Raw genomic sequence first — 15,837 nt, forward strand, 5'->3', positions numbered from 1 at the left:
ACAGCATGAACTTCAAGCATTTCTTTAAAAATTTGAAAGATGTGAAAATAATACTCTTTTATTGTTTTATTAATACCATATTTTTGGTATTAAAATTATGTTTAAAATAATTCAAACATACAGATTCTCCACAGACTTTGACAAAAGAAAAGATCAAAAGCTTGAAGCAGTTGCGAAGGTAGATTATTAGCCAGAAACATTTGTAAGGTTCAGTTAAGGACTATTTTGTCCAATTACATGTCTAGTTGCTAGTGGACTTTATAATTAATAGGGAGATATTAAATCACTGAGAATAACTTGAATGAGTAATGTTTTCAAACATCTGAAGCTGAAAATATAAACATACACACATTTAGTACATAAGCACTGACTGTCTGATAATGAGGAAGAGCAGGGTTTCAAAATGAATAAGAGATGTGGATATATTTTCACCATTTGTTAGAATTCAGAAGATGTAAGGCGCAGAAGATAAAGCAATTTTAACAGATTTATGTGTATGATGTGTGTTCATGCGCATTTTCACGTGCATTCAGTGACATATATAATGCATATCTATGAAAAATATATCATATATAATACATAAACATTAATATTTAATATAAATTCACAGAATTATGAATAAGAGGACAATATTGCAAACAATTCTAAATGATTGAATAATATGAAAGAAAACAGCACTTAAATGCCATCAGGAGAAAACATGCTTTGGGATTTTAATGTCACCTTGGGTGACAGAAGGGTGGAATAACAAAATCAACATGCATGTGTGCATGAAATTCTGTACTTCACTCATAAAAAGCATATTTTATTTAAGTATAAACAGAGTCTGAAAGTCTAGAGATTGTGTATGCTTACAGAAAAGTAGTTACGTGTGAGGTTCTCCTACCCTTAATTTGCATAATGGCATGTGATGCACTCTCAGCATTCACAGATCTATTTTCTCTCTCCGAGCAAGAGAGATACAAAAAACAAGAGTGTGAGGGAAACACAGAAAAAAAGGGAAGACAAGGCAATGCAGCATAAGTGTTTTTAAACTGCCTTTATGATTGGCTTTGGCTAGACAGCTTGAACCAGGGTTCTCATAAGCAGGAAACATGTATAACACATCAGGAAAGAGAAACAACAACAACAACAACAACAACAAAACTAAATATTAAGCATCTTCTGCCATCAAACACTTGTCCCTTGATCACAGGGTTAGTTCTGAAGAGACTGGCACAAGGCCATCATGTTCATGTGTATGTCTGATTATGTCTGCATAGAAGAGATATTTAATGGAAAGCAAGGCATGGCATGATCTATTCAACAAGAGGATGTGACAGATCAGATGTCAGGTAGAGAGAGAGAGAGATAGAAAGAGAAAGAGAGAGGAGGAGAGAGAGAGCAATGGGGAGAAGCTGTGATTTAATAGCTGGGTGCACCTGCAGCCTGGATATCCTCTGCATCTCAATGAGCTTTGCGTTCCCTCTACCCATCACTGTCCTTCCTCTCTACTCTTTCAATCCTTCAGTTTTTCTCTCCGTGTGCTTGCTCACACTTTCACTTGTTCTTCAGAATCACAGAAAACAAATATGTCCTTAAATCAAATATCAATATGATCAATCTTCATTATATTAGGACAATTATTGCCATTAAATGTAATTATGCACAAGCCATTTTTACTCTTAATGTACGAGAACATTCAATGTAGTTTCTTTGAAGATGAAAGCATATCAAAGCCTGCCCATGTTGGCATTTGAACAAATTGGCTAGATCCTACCACATGAAAGGTATTCATCAAAATACCATACCGTTTGATTGAATGCCTTGCCTTTGACGTCAACAACAGGAAAGACTATGAAAGGTTAAAAATATGTTGTCCTTGCTTTTGCCCCTTTATGGTGTAGTGTAGCCATATGGCAACATATACTTTTCTTTTACTTTCTAGAACAAATTGCATTGTTGGAATTAAAAGGGCAGACTTTGAAGAACACAAATAATAAGCTGTTTTTTAAACCCACATGCATTTGATTTCCTCAACACTGCCAAGTGCTCTATTAAAACACATCTTTTACATTTCTCATACAACAGGATTTTAAATGCATCTTTGATTAGATAATTAGATGTTGTTTACACATCAACTTTGTCTAATGTAGTTTTACAGAAAATATGAACGTTGCCATATGGTTATTCCATACCATCAAATATGATGTCTGTTATTATGTCTTCTGAAAAATGTAATCTATTTTCAATAGGTAAGGAAAGAGTTACCCATTAACACTGATGAAAACAATATTGAAAAATAAATGATAGAGGATCTGAGTTTGTAGTGTATTCAAATCTTGTTCGATTTTCAGTTGTGGTGCAGTTATCATATTTCCCAAGGAAGTTCCCCTTTTTTCTTTTTACTTTTGTTACTGGACCTATTTTATGAAAATTATATTATGAAAAAATATTAAAAAAACAAAAAAACAAAACATTGTAAATAGAACCCATTCAACAATACGTACTATGTAAAGCGCAATTGTTTTGGTAACTAAACTTTAAGCAAGTAAATGGTCACATTGTGTTATTCAAGTTTCTCATTGTGTTCCTATCAGAGACCTGTTTCTTTCAACAAATGACTGATATAAAGTATAAGATCACTTTCTTCCTCCTCCTGTCTCTCATTCCACCAGTCCCTCAGTCTTTCCTGTCTCTTTCCCTCTGTGGTGTTTGACGAAGCAGGCATATTTAATGTGACTGACAGCCAGAGGCAGCACCCTGACCAAATGGAGCGGGTGTCAGCTGGCCCTCAGTATAAGGGGCTTTTCATATAGCCGAGGCAATTAACTGTCAACACCTAATTAATGTTAGGATGAATTACAAAGCTTCAGAGAGAGCGCTCCACCATGAAGGTTGAGGAGGTACATGTTTGGGCCTGCTATACTATATAATTTGTTTTTTTGTTTTTTTTTTACAAAAATCTAATATGTGTCCTCTCTCTTCAAACCTCAGCCTCTGCCTGACATATGCTTAAGCTGAAAATGATAAAACTTGTCTATTTTTGTTTGTTCTTTTTCTAAACAGCTGTACTGCAGCCAACACATTTCTTCCAGTTAACAAACAGCCAAAATGCTTTTTATTTACATCATAGATGAGGTCAAACACAGGATGTATGTCTTGATATATAATGAGGTCGAAAATAAGACACCACACTGTAAAAGTGGGATTCACAATGCTATTTAAACTGGGAAATAAACAGTTTTAAACATTTTGGTTTATATACTGTGTTGATTAAATAATTTCTAATGGCAAAAAGAAAATGGCATTAGAAAAATGCCAATTAGAAACATTTTCAATAGTGGTCTCAGACTTTTGAACTTTACCGTATACATACTGCGACATTCAAAAGAGGCCTTTTAGTCAGATCTACCGTTCGCCATGAAGGCTAGTACAGAGAGCTCAGAGAGATAATTCTTCTACGCTGAGAGCAGAGAGACAAACATAATGAACAGGAGGAACTGAGGGAGTTTATAGGAAATGCCATATCAAATCACATAAAAGCAGCTGGAGGAAAGGTAGAGCGTTTAGCATACTCATGGGGTTTGCTTGACAGGCTCTGAGGAATTTCATCCCACTTCTAAGCCAATAGCAATAATGAAGCTTCATATAGCACAGAACCAACTATCATGATCAATAGACCCATCATGCATTGCAACACAGTGGGGGTATATTTTATTGTATATAAACCGAAGGACTGGTCTTTTGTAAAATGCAGAGCCTCAAAGAATGTTTTAAAATGCTTATGGTTAGTGAATATGACGCACATATTCACATCAAAGTATTACGGTATGGTGCAACTGTTTAGTGAATTCACCCCAGTGAGTAGTTTAATCAAATAATTTAACCAAAAAATGAAATGAAAATTACTTATTCTTTTACAAAAATGTATATAATGGAGCCTAAATGGACACCACTGGACTCCACTGACTTCTATTATAAAAGCAGTTTAAATGCAGAAAGAAGAAAGGATGATGTTTCATGATAGCTAAAGCTGGTTAAGGTTTGTTAGGTGGTGGTTTAGCTGGCATGATCATGTCAAAACCCAACCAACTTGGTCTTTATCATTAACCTTGTTGACCCAAGAATCTTAGGGGTTAAGCTAAAGGAAAAGACCATACTGGAGACGACAAATACTGTCAAGAGAGCTTCTGCAAGTAAAAAAAAACCTTGTAGCTTACTATCACATGAAGGTGGAGGTCCTTCAAACTCAAGGTGAGTCCCAAGGCGACAAATTTGAATGCTGTTCCCATTCAGATGATATCCTGGGAGACATCTGTACCGCACAATATCACCTGTGGAAAGAGGAGGAGTGAATAGATGAAATATTCATCACTGCTTTATCAATTGTCTTTCAGATGCACATCATACTTCAGAAATATTATGGAGAACATTAGATTTCTGAGGAGCTCGGAACAACAGGAGCAACATCTGGCTGTTCCTGCTGTTGCCTCACTCATGACTTGATGAAGGCCATGTCCCCTCACTGTCTCGCTTAATGGCTGACAGTGACGATAAAAGAAAAAAAGCGAGAAGGAAAGAGACGAAGGGAGACTCGACGTGCCGGCGCTGCATTGCAGTGTAATTAAGGAAGCGCCACACAGCATGGTTTACATTCATAACACCCATCAGATGCTACCAGAGAGCCGCTCACATCTCAGAAGCAAATCTCCCTGTTGCTACACAAACACTCAGGCATTCTGTGACTCAGCTAAAAAAAGAGGCTTTGCATGCTTTGAAAATGCACATATAGGAATGTGTTTGTGGCTGTGAGAGCATGCGTTCATGGCCATCCGAACACAGCAGCCTTTGTTAAATCACTGAATTAAGCGAATTAATTGGATGTGGTGGATAATCAGTGATCAAAACAGTGATTCAGTGCGGGCTAGTGCCAAAGACCATGACTGTTTTACCCCGACGGAGTATCTACAAACACGCTCCATTCCAGAGAGATCAAACAACCCTGCACCGACCCGTAACTACTCATTTAGAACAATTAATATCAATGAACGCATTTTTTTCCCCCATGGCAGAAAAGCAGTGCATTGATTTAACAATGGATTTCTGAGGCGACAGAGGCTGGTGAGTCATCATTAGAGGACCAGTGAGGTCAGGATTGCATTATTATTTGTGTTTTCTGTGGGCACTCAATTGAAGGTGAAACCAACAGCTTCAATAAACTATTCTAAAGATTTAGGGGGGAACAAAAGTTAAATAATAATAATAAATAAATAATAATGATGATAACATATTATTATGTATTATATTATTTAATGATGATAAAATAATATAAAATGTGTTGCAGTGTTGTTGTAGTTGCTGTAGGCACAATGATGTAGTTACGACTAATATCACTAATTTCATTATAAACAAAAGTCTAAAAAATCCTGCATCTCTGCAAGCTCTGCTTTATAGTTTCTTAATGAAAATCAGTGTGTGTCCTTTGCACAAAAATCAACAATCAACTTTCAAGTACACAGTACATAATTTGCTGTGATTGTGATTATTAAAGTAGCACAAACTACATTTATGCTGCCTATGCACATTAAAAAAGTCTTTGTAAAAGCACTTCATATACAGTAGGTATACATGCCAAGCATCTGATATCCAGTGCACCATGTGGCAAATCATGTGTGAAATATTAACTGCATTAAACCACAAATAAGTATATTTAAGATTTTATGAGAGCTGGAGTTTCACACAGAGATTGGATACCATAGAATACGCTAAGAAAAACGGTTAAATAATAAAACAAAAAATTAAGCAAAACTCAAGCTTAAAAGAAATGTTTAGGGCAGGTACATTTTTCAAATCACCTGCTATAGGAATGTGTTACAACAATTTTAAATACAATACAAAAATGTATACTTAATAAATAAAATAGCTTGTGTCTGGTTTCCCCCCATTTTGTGTTTGCACAGAACGTAAACTCCACCTATGTTCGAACACCATGCACAATATCAGCCTCTGTTTTGAATTCTGGCAATGAGTCAGCATATCAGCATGGCCCTATGGGACTGGTAGCCCTGGCATCTGAGCGGTTTTCTCTCCTCAAAGTGAGTTCTCGAGGGGTGTTAGGGGTGGGGGTGTGTGTGTGTGTGTGTGTGGCTGGCTCTGCTATTCTGGGAACATTATTAATGAGAGCCGCTCAAGCCTGAAAATGAACTGGCAGACTGCGTCTCGGCTCAAAATGCTCCACTTATACTGAGCCAGGCCGAGTCCACCAACACAAACGCACACAAGCAGGTATACAAATCAGATTGTAAATGATGTAAAATCAATTCAAACTCACCTATCTTAAATTCTTTACTGGCCATCAGAATTTCGGCATTAGGAATTATGGGAGGTGGCAAACAAAACTGAAGTCTATAGGCTAGAAGAGAGACAGACAGAAAGGCAAAGAGAAAAGAGTCAGACATGTCATACTGAACTGTTGTATCCATTGTTAAGGTAAAGAACAGTTTTACATGAGACAACAGAGTTCATGGGTTTAAAGGTTGCAGAGTTTGACAGAAAAGCTAACAGCTATTCCCATTAGCCCTTTGCTTGCAAAGGGAGTAACTACACCAACTACATTTAGCTCCAAAGAGAATATTTCTACATTGAAATGCATGTATTGTACAAGTGTTCATGTATTCTATATTTCCCCCAAACAACATTTTTTTCATAATTTATTCATTATATTATAATAGACATTTGACCAGTTCTCATATTTGGAGGGCTCTTAAGTGTGGTATGTCTGTTGTGGTGTCAGTGTTGACATATCATAATTTTACTCCATTGGATTGAACGAGGAGGAAAAAAAAGTATTTGGTTTAAAGTACCCATGCAGTGTCCAAATTGTCTTGGTCTTGGTCAATTTAGGGACTGGAGATTGAGTCTGGTCTTGAGTATTACAATACTGCAGATACATTTCATTGTCTAATTCATTCAGACCTTCTTCATGTCTCTGTCTCGACTCGCGCTTGACCCTCTTTTGGTTTCAGTCTTCAATCTGACTAAACTAACTGAGGTCTTGGCCTGGACTTGGACTCAAATGAGCTGGTCTCAAGTACAACTCTGCAATGCTTGTTCAGTCACAAATATCCACAGAGTCCTGCCTCATTCAAGAAACTGCTATTTAGATGTTTGAGAATGCTAATGGTAGCTTTGACTTAGACTAGTTACCTTGATAGTTGATCTTGAACAGTCCACCTTTCTCAGAATTGCTTCGGAAACGTATTAGAACTTGATTAGATGTGCTGCTTGGTGGGTTGTTGGGCTCTCCCTCGGTAAACACTCCAAGTTTGCGAGCTGTTTCCTGCGGTCCGTCCCTGTTTAAGATTCAATATTAAAATTCAACGTATAAAACCCGTTAACACTGATTGATTGTTTATTTCGAACATGCAAATAAATATAGTAAAAACAAAACAATACAACACAATACAAAATAATTGAACTTATACATATCCAAAAAGGAGTAGGAAGAAGCATAAGCTTATTTAATCCTACCCCTTCTCTACTCCACGTTGATAATAATAATCAATAACAATAATCATCAAATCAACTCCATGGTAACAATAATCAATCACAATAATCATCAACTTAACTTCATAACTCTGTCATCTCATCCTTGTCTTAATACACTCTTTTGACTTTCCTACATATATTTACAGTAAATATACAAACAAAACCCAAATAAAAACTATCACTAAATAATCTGTATGAACACCTAATCAGATCCGTTCTTCCTCCTGATACATTCTGAGAACTATACGCTTTTTAAACTGGATCACACTTGGGCATTGTTTGAGCACTAGACTCTGTTCCACAATTTCACTCCACATGCAGAAATACAAAATTTTCTTAAATGTTGTACGAACATAAAGATGCTTAAAATTACACTCTCTCCTAATATTATATCTCTCCTCTCCATTAAGGAACAATTTTTGAATATTGCCAGGGAGTAAATTATTTTTTGCTTTATACATTATTTGTGCTGTTTGAAAATGAACCAAATCAATGGATTTTAATCTTTGATTTTAAAAATAATAAATTTGTATGATCTCTATAACAAATTTTACGAATTATCTGTATTGCTCTTTTTTGCAACATAGATAATGTTAATAATCTGCATTTATTATGTATTATTTATATGAGTAATAACTTGGTATGGTAATATTAATGCACTATAAAGAATGTAGAGTGATTTGTGGTCCAGAACATGTTTTGCCTTATTCAGTACTGAGATACTTCTAGACAATTTATTATGTAAATGATTTATGTAAGATTTCCAACTTAATTTATCATCTATTATCACCCCAAGAAATTTATTTTCATGAAGCCTATGTCCACACATCTATCTGTATCTGAACTTGTGTACTCTTTTTACTGTTTCCAAATAACATGCATTTAGTTTTATTAACATTTAATGATAATTTATTTAAAATCAAACCACCTTTTTAATTTACTAATTTCTAAAGTAATAGTCTCTAATAATTATTTTAAATCCCCCCTAGAACATAAAATGTGTGTATCATCTGTGAACAAAACTAACTTTACTAATTTTGATACTTTACAAATATCATTTATATAAAGCAAAAATAACTTCGGACCCAGTACTGAACCCTGGGGGATGCCACAAGCAATGCTCAAGCACAATATGAATATTCCCCCAACTTCACACTGTTTTCGGTCTCTTAAATAAGTTTTTACCCCCCTTATCTTATACCGTTCCAGTTTATTAATTAATAAATTATGAAAATTAATAATTAGTCCTACACTTCACTTCAATAATTAATTGATAAATCAAAAGTGTTTTTAAGATCAATGAAAACTCCAACTACAAACTGCTTATTATCTCTAGCTTTTGCAATTTCTTCAACCAAATAATTAATGCCATTGATATGGAACTGTTTGGTCTGAATCCGTATTGACTGTCAGAAATTAATTTGTCCATCTAAATATTTCTCTAATTTATTATTAAATACTTTTTCTAGCATTTTGGAAAATTGTGGAAGTAAATAAACAGGCCTGTAATTTGAGAAGTTGTGTCTATCCCCAGTTTTATACAATGGAACCACTTTAGCTATTTTCATTTTGTTTGGAAATTTACCAGTTTGAAATGATAGATTACAAATATATGTTACTGGTTTAGAGATCCCGTCAATGACCTTTTTCACAATTTTCATATCAACGTCATTACAATCAGTAGATGTTTTATATTTACACTTATTTACAATATTACTTATTTTTCTTCCACCTCTGTAAGGAACGTTGAGTTGGGATTTCTTTCAATTAAATTTTCATTCCAATCTTCCGATGACACTGGCTCTTGAATTTCTTCTGCCAATTTTGGTCCAACACTCACAAAAAAATTGTTAAAGCTATAAACCACATCATCCATATTATCCTTTGTAGTGTTGTTATCAATATAATTTTGAGGATAACTTTGTTGTCCTGTACCTTTTTTAATAATACTATTTAATACACCCCATATTCCTTTAAAATTATTTTTGTTATTACTTAATATTTTACTGTAGTATTTTTTTTTTACAAACCCGTAGAATACTAGTTAACTTTTTATATTTTTTATATTTATTAAATGCCTTTTTAGTTCTTTGTTTTATAAATTCTCTATAGAGTGTATTCTTTTTACAGGCATTTTGTAAACCCTTTGTGATCCATGGTCGATCTATATATTTTTGTTTTCTATAATATTGTATAATTGGACAGTTTTTTTCATATAATGATATAAATATTAAAAAAATATATATTATATGCATTGTGAACATTTTCTTTATATACGACTCCCCAATCTTGTGCTAATAAGTCACTCTTAAATGCATTCATATATTTCTCTGTCTTCACTCGTCTGTAATCTTGTTTTACATCTAACTGATTTCTCTTATAGTTGTTGTCATAAACTATGCATACTCAGTGCTACAGGAGAACACTACATGCCTTGTTGCCTAAAAATGCACAACAAGTCAGATCCCACACATATTGATCACCCGGCTGATTTGAGAGGCGTTTCTCTGCATATTGATTACTTTACTGATTTCAGAGACGATTCTAGCCATACTGATTACCACTCTGATTTCAAAGACTCTTCTCACACTCTCTTAGGGAGTGCGCTACGTTCTCTCTAGCTCAGGTCAGACTCAGCCTCTCTGTCAAGACGTTGTAAAACCGAAGTCACCATCTACAAGGACATCACCTAAATGGCTTACCTCAATCTTTACAGCCCTCTAATGGGGAGGGAACAACTTGGCACCAACCTAATCCCAGTTTTAACCATGAACATTCAGCTTCAAAACCATCTGTTTGTGGCCGCCTGAGCTTGTGCTACAGATTACTTCCTGTCCTGTGCATTCAGAAAAGCATCTGGTTGGCTAAAGGGAGTGCTAGCTCACTGAAGTGAGGCCAAGCTGTCTTGATGGAGCTTTTCTTGGCTGTTCTGGTTATACTGTACCTCTAGGTTGACTTGGAAGTGCATGTAAGAGAAGGGAAAGATCAATGCTTCCTCAGTTAATCCAAACAGAAATTTGCAATCCCAAGAGAAGCAATGAATTTCAAGGCATGTGCTTAGACTGCAACTTTTGGCCTTACATGTTTTAGGGTGAACCTGGGACAGGTTTCAAAGTCCTTCCTGTATATACAGGCCTCGAGCGGCTCAATGCAGAGGCTCATTAATTAATCACCAGTTTGAGCGTGCTATAAATATGTTCCCTCCCCAAAAAGAGAGTGACAGAGAGAAAGAGAAGCTGACATGGTGCATAAGGATAATCACAATATAGGAAGCTTGACAACTCACCAGACTGTGATGAAATCTTGGGGGCCATGTACTTGCAAGAGGGTGAAATTAAGACGGATGCCCAGGCCGCGTGCCACCGTAATCAGCCAGCTGCAGTCCGCAGAAGTGGCGTAATCCTCTGGGTAACCGGGGGAGAAGATAGTGCCATTGTCTGATGTAATGTTACCTCCGCAGGGCACTAGAAGGCAAAAATGAACACGTAGAAATGGAAAAACTTTTTGTAGCAACCAAAGACTAAAGAAACACCATCACAGAAAGCAGTGTGGCACAGAAATTTATTACAGCATGCAGGGGATGGTGGAGAAAGCAGGAACCAGGATAGGGGCAGGGCGACATGGGTGAAAATCCCCGCTGGGTTTTAAAATACCACTCAGTCTTTCCCAGTAGTTCACTTTCCTTGCCCGACTCCATCATAGAAATCCCTCTTGGAGCAGTGCTTTGCATTTATATAGACGTGTCCATGTTTCCAATGATTCAAATGAGCCCCAGACATATGAAATCAAATCCCCTTCCTGTCCCTGCTGATCCCATGCTGCTGCTGCCCCAAGTTGGAGGGGAAATAATCAATGTGATTCGGCTGGCGAAATAAAGCTAGGCCCACGACTTGTAAGCACACGTAAGGACTGTCGTAATACACTCTCGCTTTGACTGTACCCTCAGCAGTTTCTTGCACCGTCAAGGTATCGCCGTCCCCACATCCCTCCTCACTTGTTCCCGCCGTCTCAATCCTTCCTGCACTCTTTCCTCCTTCATTTCCTCTGGTCTCCGATGAAATGCTGAGAGGGGCTCCTATGTTAATCCCTCGTGCCGTGTGCTCTCTCTCGCCACCTTACTTGCTAAATGAAGTATCGATCACAGCATTGATTTAAAAAAACATGCCACGCTATCAAGCAGAAATGCATGGTGACGCTATTGATCGGGCAAAAAAAAAGTTTAGTGGTGAGGTGGGATGGGAGGATGTGAGATTGTGGTGAACTAAAAAAGAAGAGAGAGCCAGATAGGGGACAGGCCAAGAGGCCAGAGAACAGGCCAAGTAGGCTGATATGGACAGGTGGGGCAGAGGAAGAGAAAATCGATCAGCTTTCTACTGCCTGGGAGAGGAAATCTATGTACATGACACCCTGGGCATGAACTACTGGTGGCAGCATGTGGGTGATCACTAGGGTAGTAGGGGTGTGAAGTACTTATCATTTTAAAATGTACTTATATTATACTTCTATTATCAACTGTACTATAATTCTATTAGTAAGAATCTGTACTTTACTTCCTGATGCATGTAATGCAATTTAAAACAACCAATATAATGAATTTCTGTGTAAAATGTAATTAACCACAACTATTATAATTACAATTCAATTTAAGTGAAGTGTAGGACTAAATCTTAAGTGTCAGTCTTGGAGATGATTCACGACACTTTGCTGTGCCACAAACGGGATTTTGGATGACGATATACACATGGACCAATTACTGAATAGATTTCCTAAATTAAGAATATTCTCAGATAAATTCACATTGAATGGTTAAATTCCTAATAGGAGTTTACATTCAACACTGATTTGACAAAGAATTTTCAAGAGAATACATTATGGCAAGGTAACGAAGCGTCATCACAACTCAATTTAGGGTACCAATAGACGATAGTATAGTGTATCGATGATAGTCAAAGATATCGCCTGTTGCTGATGCCTTTGACAACAGCGAGACGATTATTATTATCATTATCCGTCAAAAATAGACTAGGATCCTATCTTGCCATGGCGTGGCTGAACAGCTCCGATGGCTGTGGAGCTGAAATGCGCCACAGACGTGTGCAGTGTAAATAAGGGGTAAGAGATTTATTCATCATACAGTGTAGATTGCATAATACTCGTGCTAGACTGAAGTCAGTTATGATGTTCATTGGTAATGTAAATGTTTTTTGCTCATTTTGAATAACTGAGGAAATGTGACCGTTTGATTAATTGCTCGTCGTCAAACATTTCAGGAACATTCTTCCTCTCCTGAAAGATTTGCGCATGTCTCTGTCTCCTGCTGGCAACTCCTAACCACTTGAGAGACCTCTCGAGCTGTCTAAAATAACTGGGAGAGTAAGAGTGATTATTAACTTTAAGAAATTTGATAACTTGCTTTTACACTTAAGTTTGAAAGTAGGAGTAAATTTCATGAATACTCAGCACTTAAGTCTAAAATGGCACTTTGAGAAGCTTGGTAAATACGGGCCCTGATTTGCTACCCAAGAACATTTATTATTATTATTATTATTATGTTGAAAACCGCTGAGCAGAACTTATTCAGATTTCTTTAGAACCTAGAAAGTTCAGTAGAACAGCATTTATCTGGAATAGATATCCTTTGTAACATTATAAATGTTTTTATCATCACTTTTGATCAATATAAGAATCCTTGCTAAATAAAAGTATTAATTTCTATAATCCCCCCCCCCCCCCGAAATACTGTATATAATACATTTTGAATATATTCAATATCAAATATATTAAAATACAACATTTAGTATTTTTAAAACTATGCTTGAAGTATGGCTTAACGAAAATTAAATATGCAACCACTGACCTGACTTTAATTTAATGGAGTATGATGTGATATTGTATGTGTTGTATAAATTGTTTTGTTTGTGACTGAATATTGCAATTTTGTAACAACATCCTGCCCAGTGACTGCAGATGCAAATTAGCTTTACAGCTAACTCAGTGCAAAAAAAATTCTTAAAAAATAAATAAATAAAAATCTTACTGTTCAAAACCTTTTGACTGTTTATGTATATAGTCAGCCTTGGCTGAATTTAGCCTTTAAACTTATTATGGTATGGGTTTATTATATGAATACAACGATAAAATAATCAGGATGCTTGAAAATATCCATTGTCTGTTGATTTTTTACAGTATTAAAAGCTATTATAAAAATCTAGATGTGCCTTTACAACCCATCAAAAATGTAATTTACCAGTTAAGCGTCCACTTAAGCTGAAGAATATTGCTCTGAGGTACATAAATATTATAGGAGACATTCAAGCACCTGAGATGGTCTAAAAGAAGAAGAAAAAAAAGAAATGCTGAACAAAAGAGTCGCAACTTTCATCTTTTGGTCTTGACAGTGTGCATATTACACAGCATGGGAGTGTAGTGCGTCATATCTATTCTTTCCTTTTTCACTCTGTCACACCAGAGCTCTCGATTACTACAATTTCAATTACACACAGTGCAAGAGTGTTTTAACAAGGCCCAGGTTGATACTAAGATTTTCTTTGTGTGGATTATTATAACACATAGTGGAAGAATAATGTGTTTCTATTTGCGGGTTCACCTGTACAGCGGCGCTGGGCAAAGCACCGGCGCCTGAACGAGGCGACGAGGCTGCAAATGCTATGTCAGCCTTTTGAGTACCTCCCTGGAGCATCTTTATTCTCACACGAGCATTCAGCATCCCCTGTGCATATGTTACCTCGTGACCCACTGCATAATTAACTCATTGAATCAACAGAAAAATGAGCATGAGAATGTGGGTCAAGGATGAACTCGATTCCTTTCCCATCATCCCCTTGGAGGAGATGTTAGAAAGAAGCCATTGTGCATTTATGTACAGTTGCCCTCCTTGACCACACATCCAAAGCAGGAGTGACGATGGGAGAGCAAAGCTATTAATTAAATCTACATAATACCGTATTTGCTAGTAGTTAATTATTTATATATATATAGACTATTTTATGTTACTTTTTGCTATTTGTGAAGCTTGACTGCCGCGGTTCACCTTTCACTTGTATAGTAAAAAGAAAAAAGAGCAGCATGTACATGCCGTGAAACCTCTCCTTTTGTGTTCCACAGGAAAAAGAAAGTTATACAGGTTTGGAACGATGTGAGGGTGATTAAATGATGTCAGAATTTTCATTTTGGGGTGAACATCAATTTAAAAACTTGCATTTATTTTCAATTAATGAAATTTGTCACATTCAAATGTGTAATGACATTGACGATGTATGGTATATTAAATCTGCCTCATAAAACTAGGTTAGTTACTATATAAAAACTGTCCTCTCAGAATGCAAATAAGCATCCCAGATGTTTACTCATGTGGGGGAGGAAATGAAGGGGGTTGTACCTTCACAGCGAGGAAACGGATGATCCCAGTTGCGCGTAGTGCCATGTTGACAGGTAAGAATGGAGTATCCCATCAGATGATATCCTGGATAGCACTCAAAGGAGATGGACTGACCCACATTATAACCAGCCCCAACCACCACACCATTGCGAAAGGGTTCAGGATCAGGACACTCTTGAAGTTCGTAGGCTGGAAAAGACAGACATATTGATACATGAAAGACAAGGGAAAGGGTATGATTCATTTTTGAACCTGCTAGAAGAAAGTCAGGCCCAAGTGCATATGTTGTGACATGACGAGCGCATATTTTGTGACACCTCAAAGAAAACAGCTTTCATCAAAAAAAAAGATTGCTCTGAGCTCCAAGTACCAATCTAAACCTAGATTCTGTGAATTTTACATGTAAACCATATGCATGGAGTCAACTGATTGCTGTACACCAACGAAGAATTGGGATTTGATTTAAAGCAAATGCAATCAAAGCTCCAGCAATAAAAATGCTGTCACTTTTTTCTCATGCAGGTCTGAAATTCATGACAATGCAACCAAGTGATCAATGTTCACTGCAGGCAGTGAAAGCACCAAACATATTAACATCACCACATTCTATCTCTGGGTCAAGATGTTTTTCTTGGGTTTCTGCATTTTTTTTCCCCTGTCTGTTTTCCTCCGTTATGTCTTTCAAATCATTCTGAAGAAAGTTTTGAAATAAACAAAAATTCATACATATTTCTTTTCATTAGTTCTGCCCGAGTCTAGAGCTATTATCAAAAGTTTTCCAAGTAATTTTTTTCCAAATCTTACAGACACAAAAGGAAATACTTTGAAGCTTTGAGACTGAATGACCATGACTAAAGAAATTGATTTCTGTAGATCAGAGCATGTTTGGTAACAAGGGTATACTGCTG

At 36.4% G+C, this 15,837-nt stretch overlaps 1 protein-coding gene across 1 annotated transcript in view; it reads right to left on the reverse strand.

Annotated features, from left to right (window-relative positions):
• The window catches only part of LOC306847270 (CUB and sushi domain-containing protein 2-like), a gene marked incomplete at its 5' end in the record, with an annotated part of 308,039 nt that overhangs the window by 47,777 nt on the left and 244,425 nt on the right, over window positions 1–15,837 (reverse strand). The window contains 5 exons of the mRNA XM_079381119.1: window positions 4,203–4,316; window positions 6,314–6,394; window positions 7,189–7,334; window positions 10,817–10,994; window positions 14,930–15,118. Of these exons, the coding sequence (XP_079237245.1) occupies window positions 4,203–4,316; window positions 6,314–6,394; window positions 7,189–7,334; window positions 10,817–10,994; window positions 14,930–15,118 (708 nt within the window). The remainder of the gene's footprint in view (window positions 1–4,202; window positions 4,317–6,313; window positions 6,395–7,188; window positions 7,335–10,816; window positions 10,995–14,929; window positions 15,119–15,837) is intronic.

The sequence above is a fragment of the Barbus barbus genome, assembly GCF_936440315.1.
Source record: "Barbus barbus genome assembly, chromosome: 27".
Taxonomy (NCBI): Eukaryota; Metazoa; Chordata; class Actinopteri; order Cypriniformes; family Cyprinidae; genus Barbus; species Barbus barbus.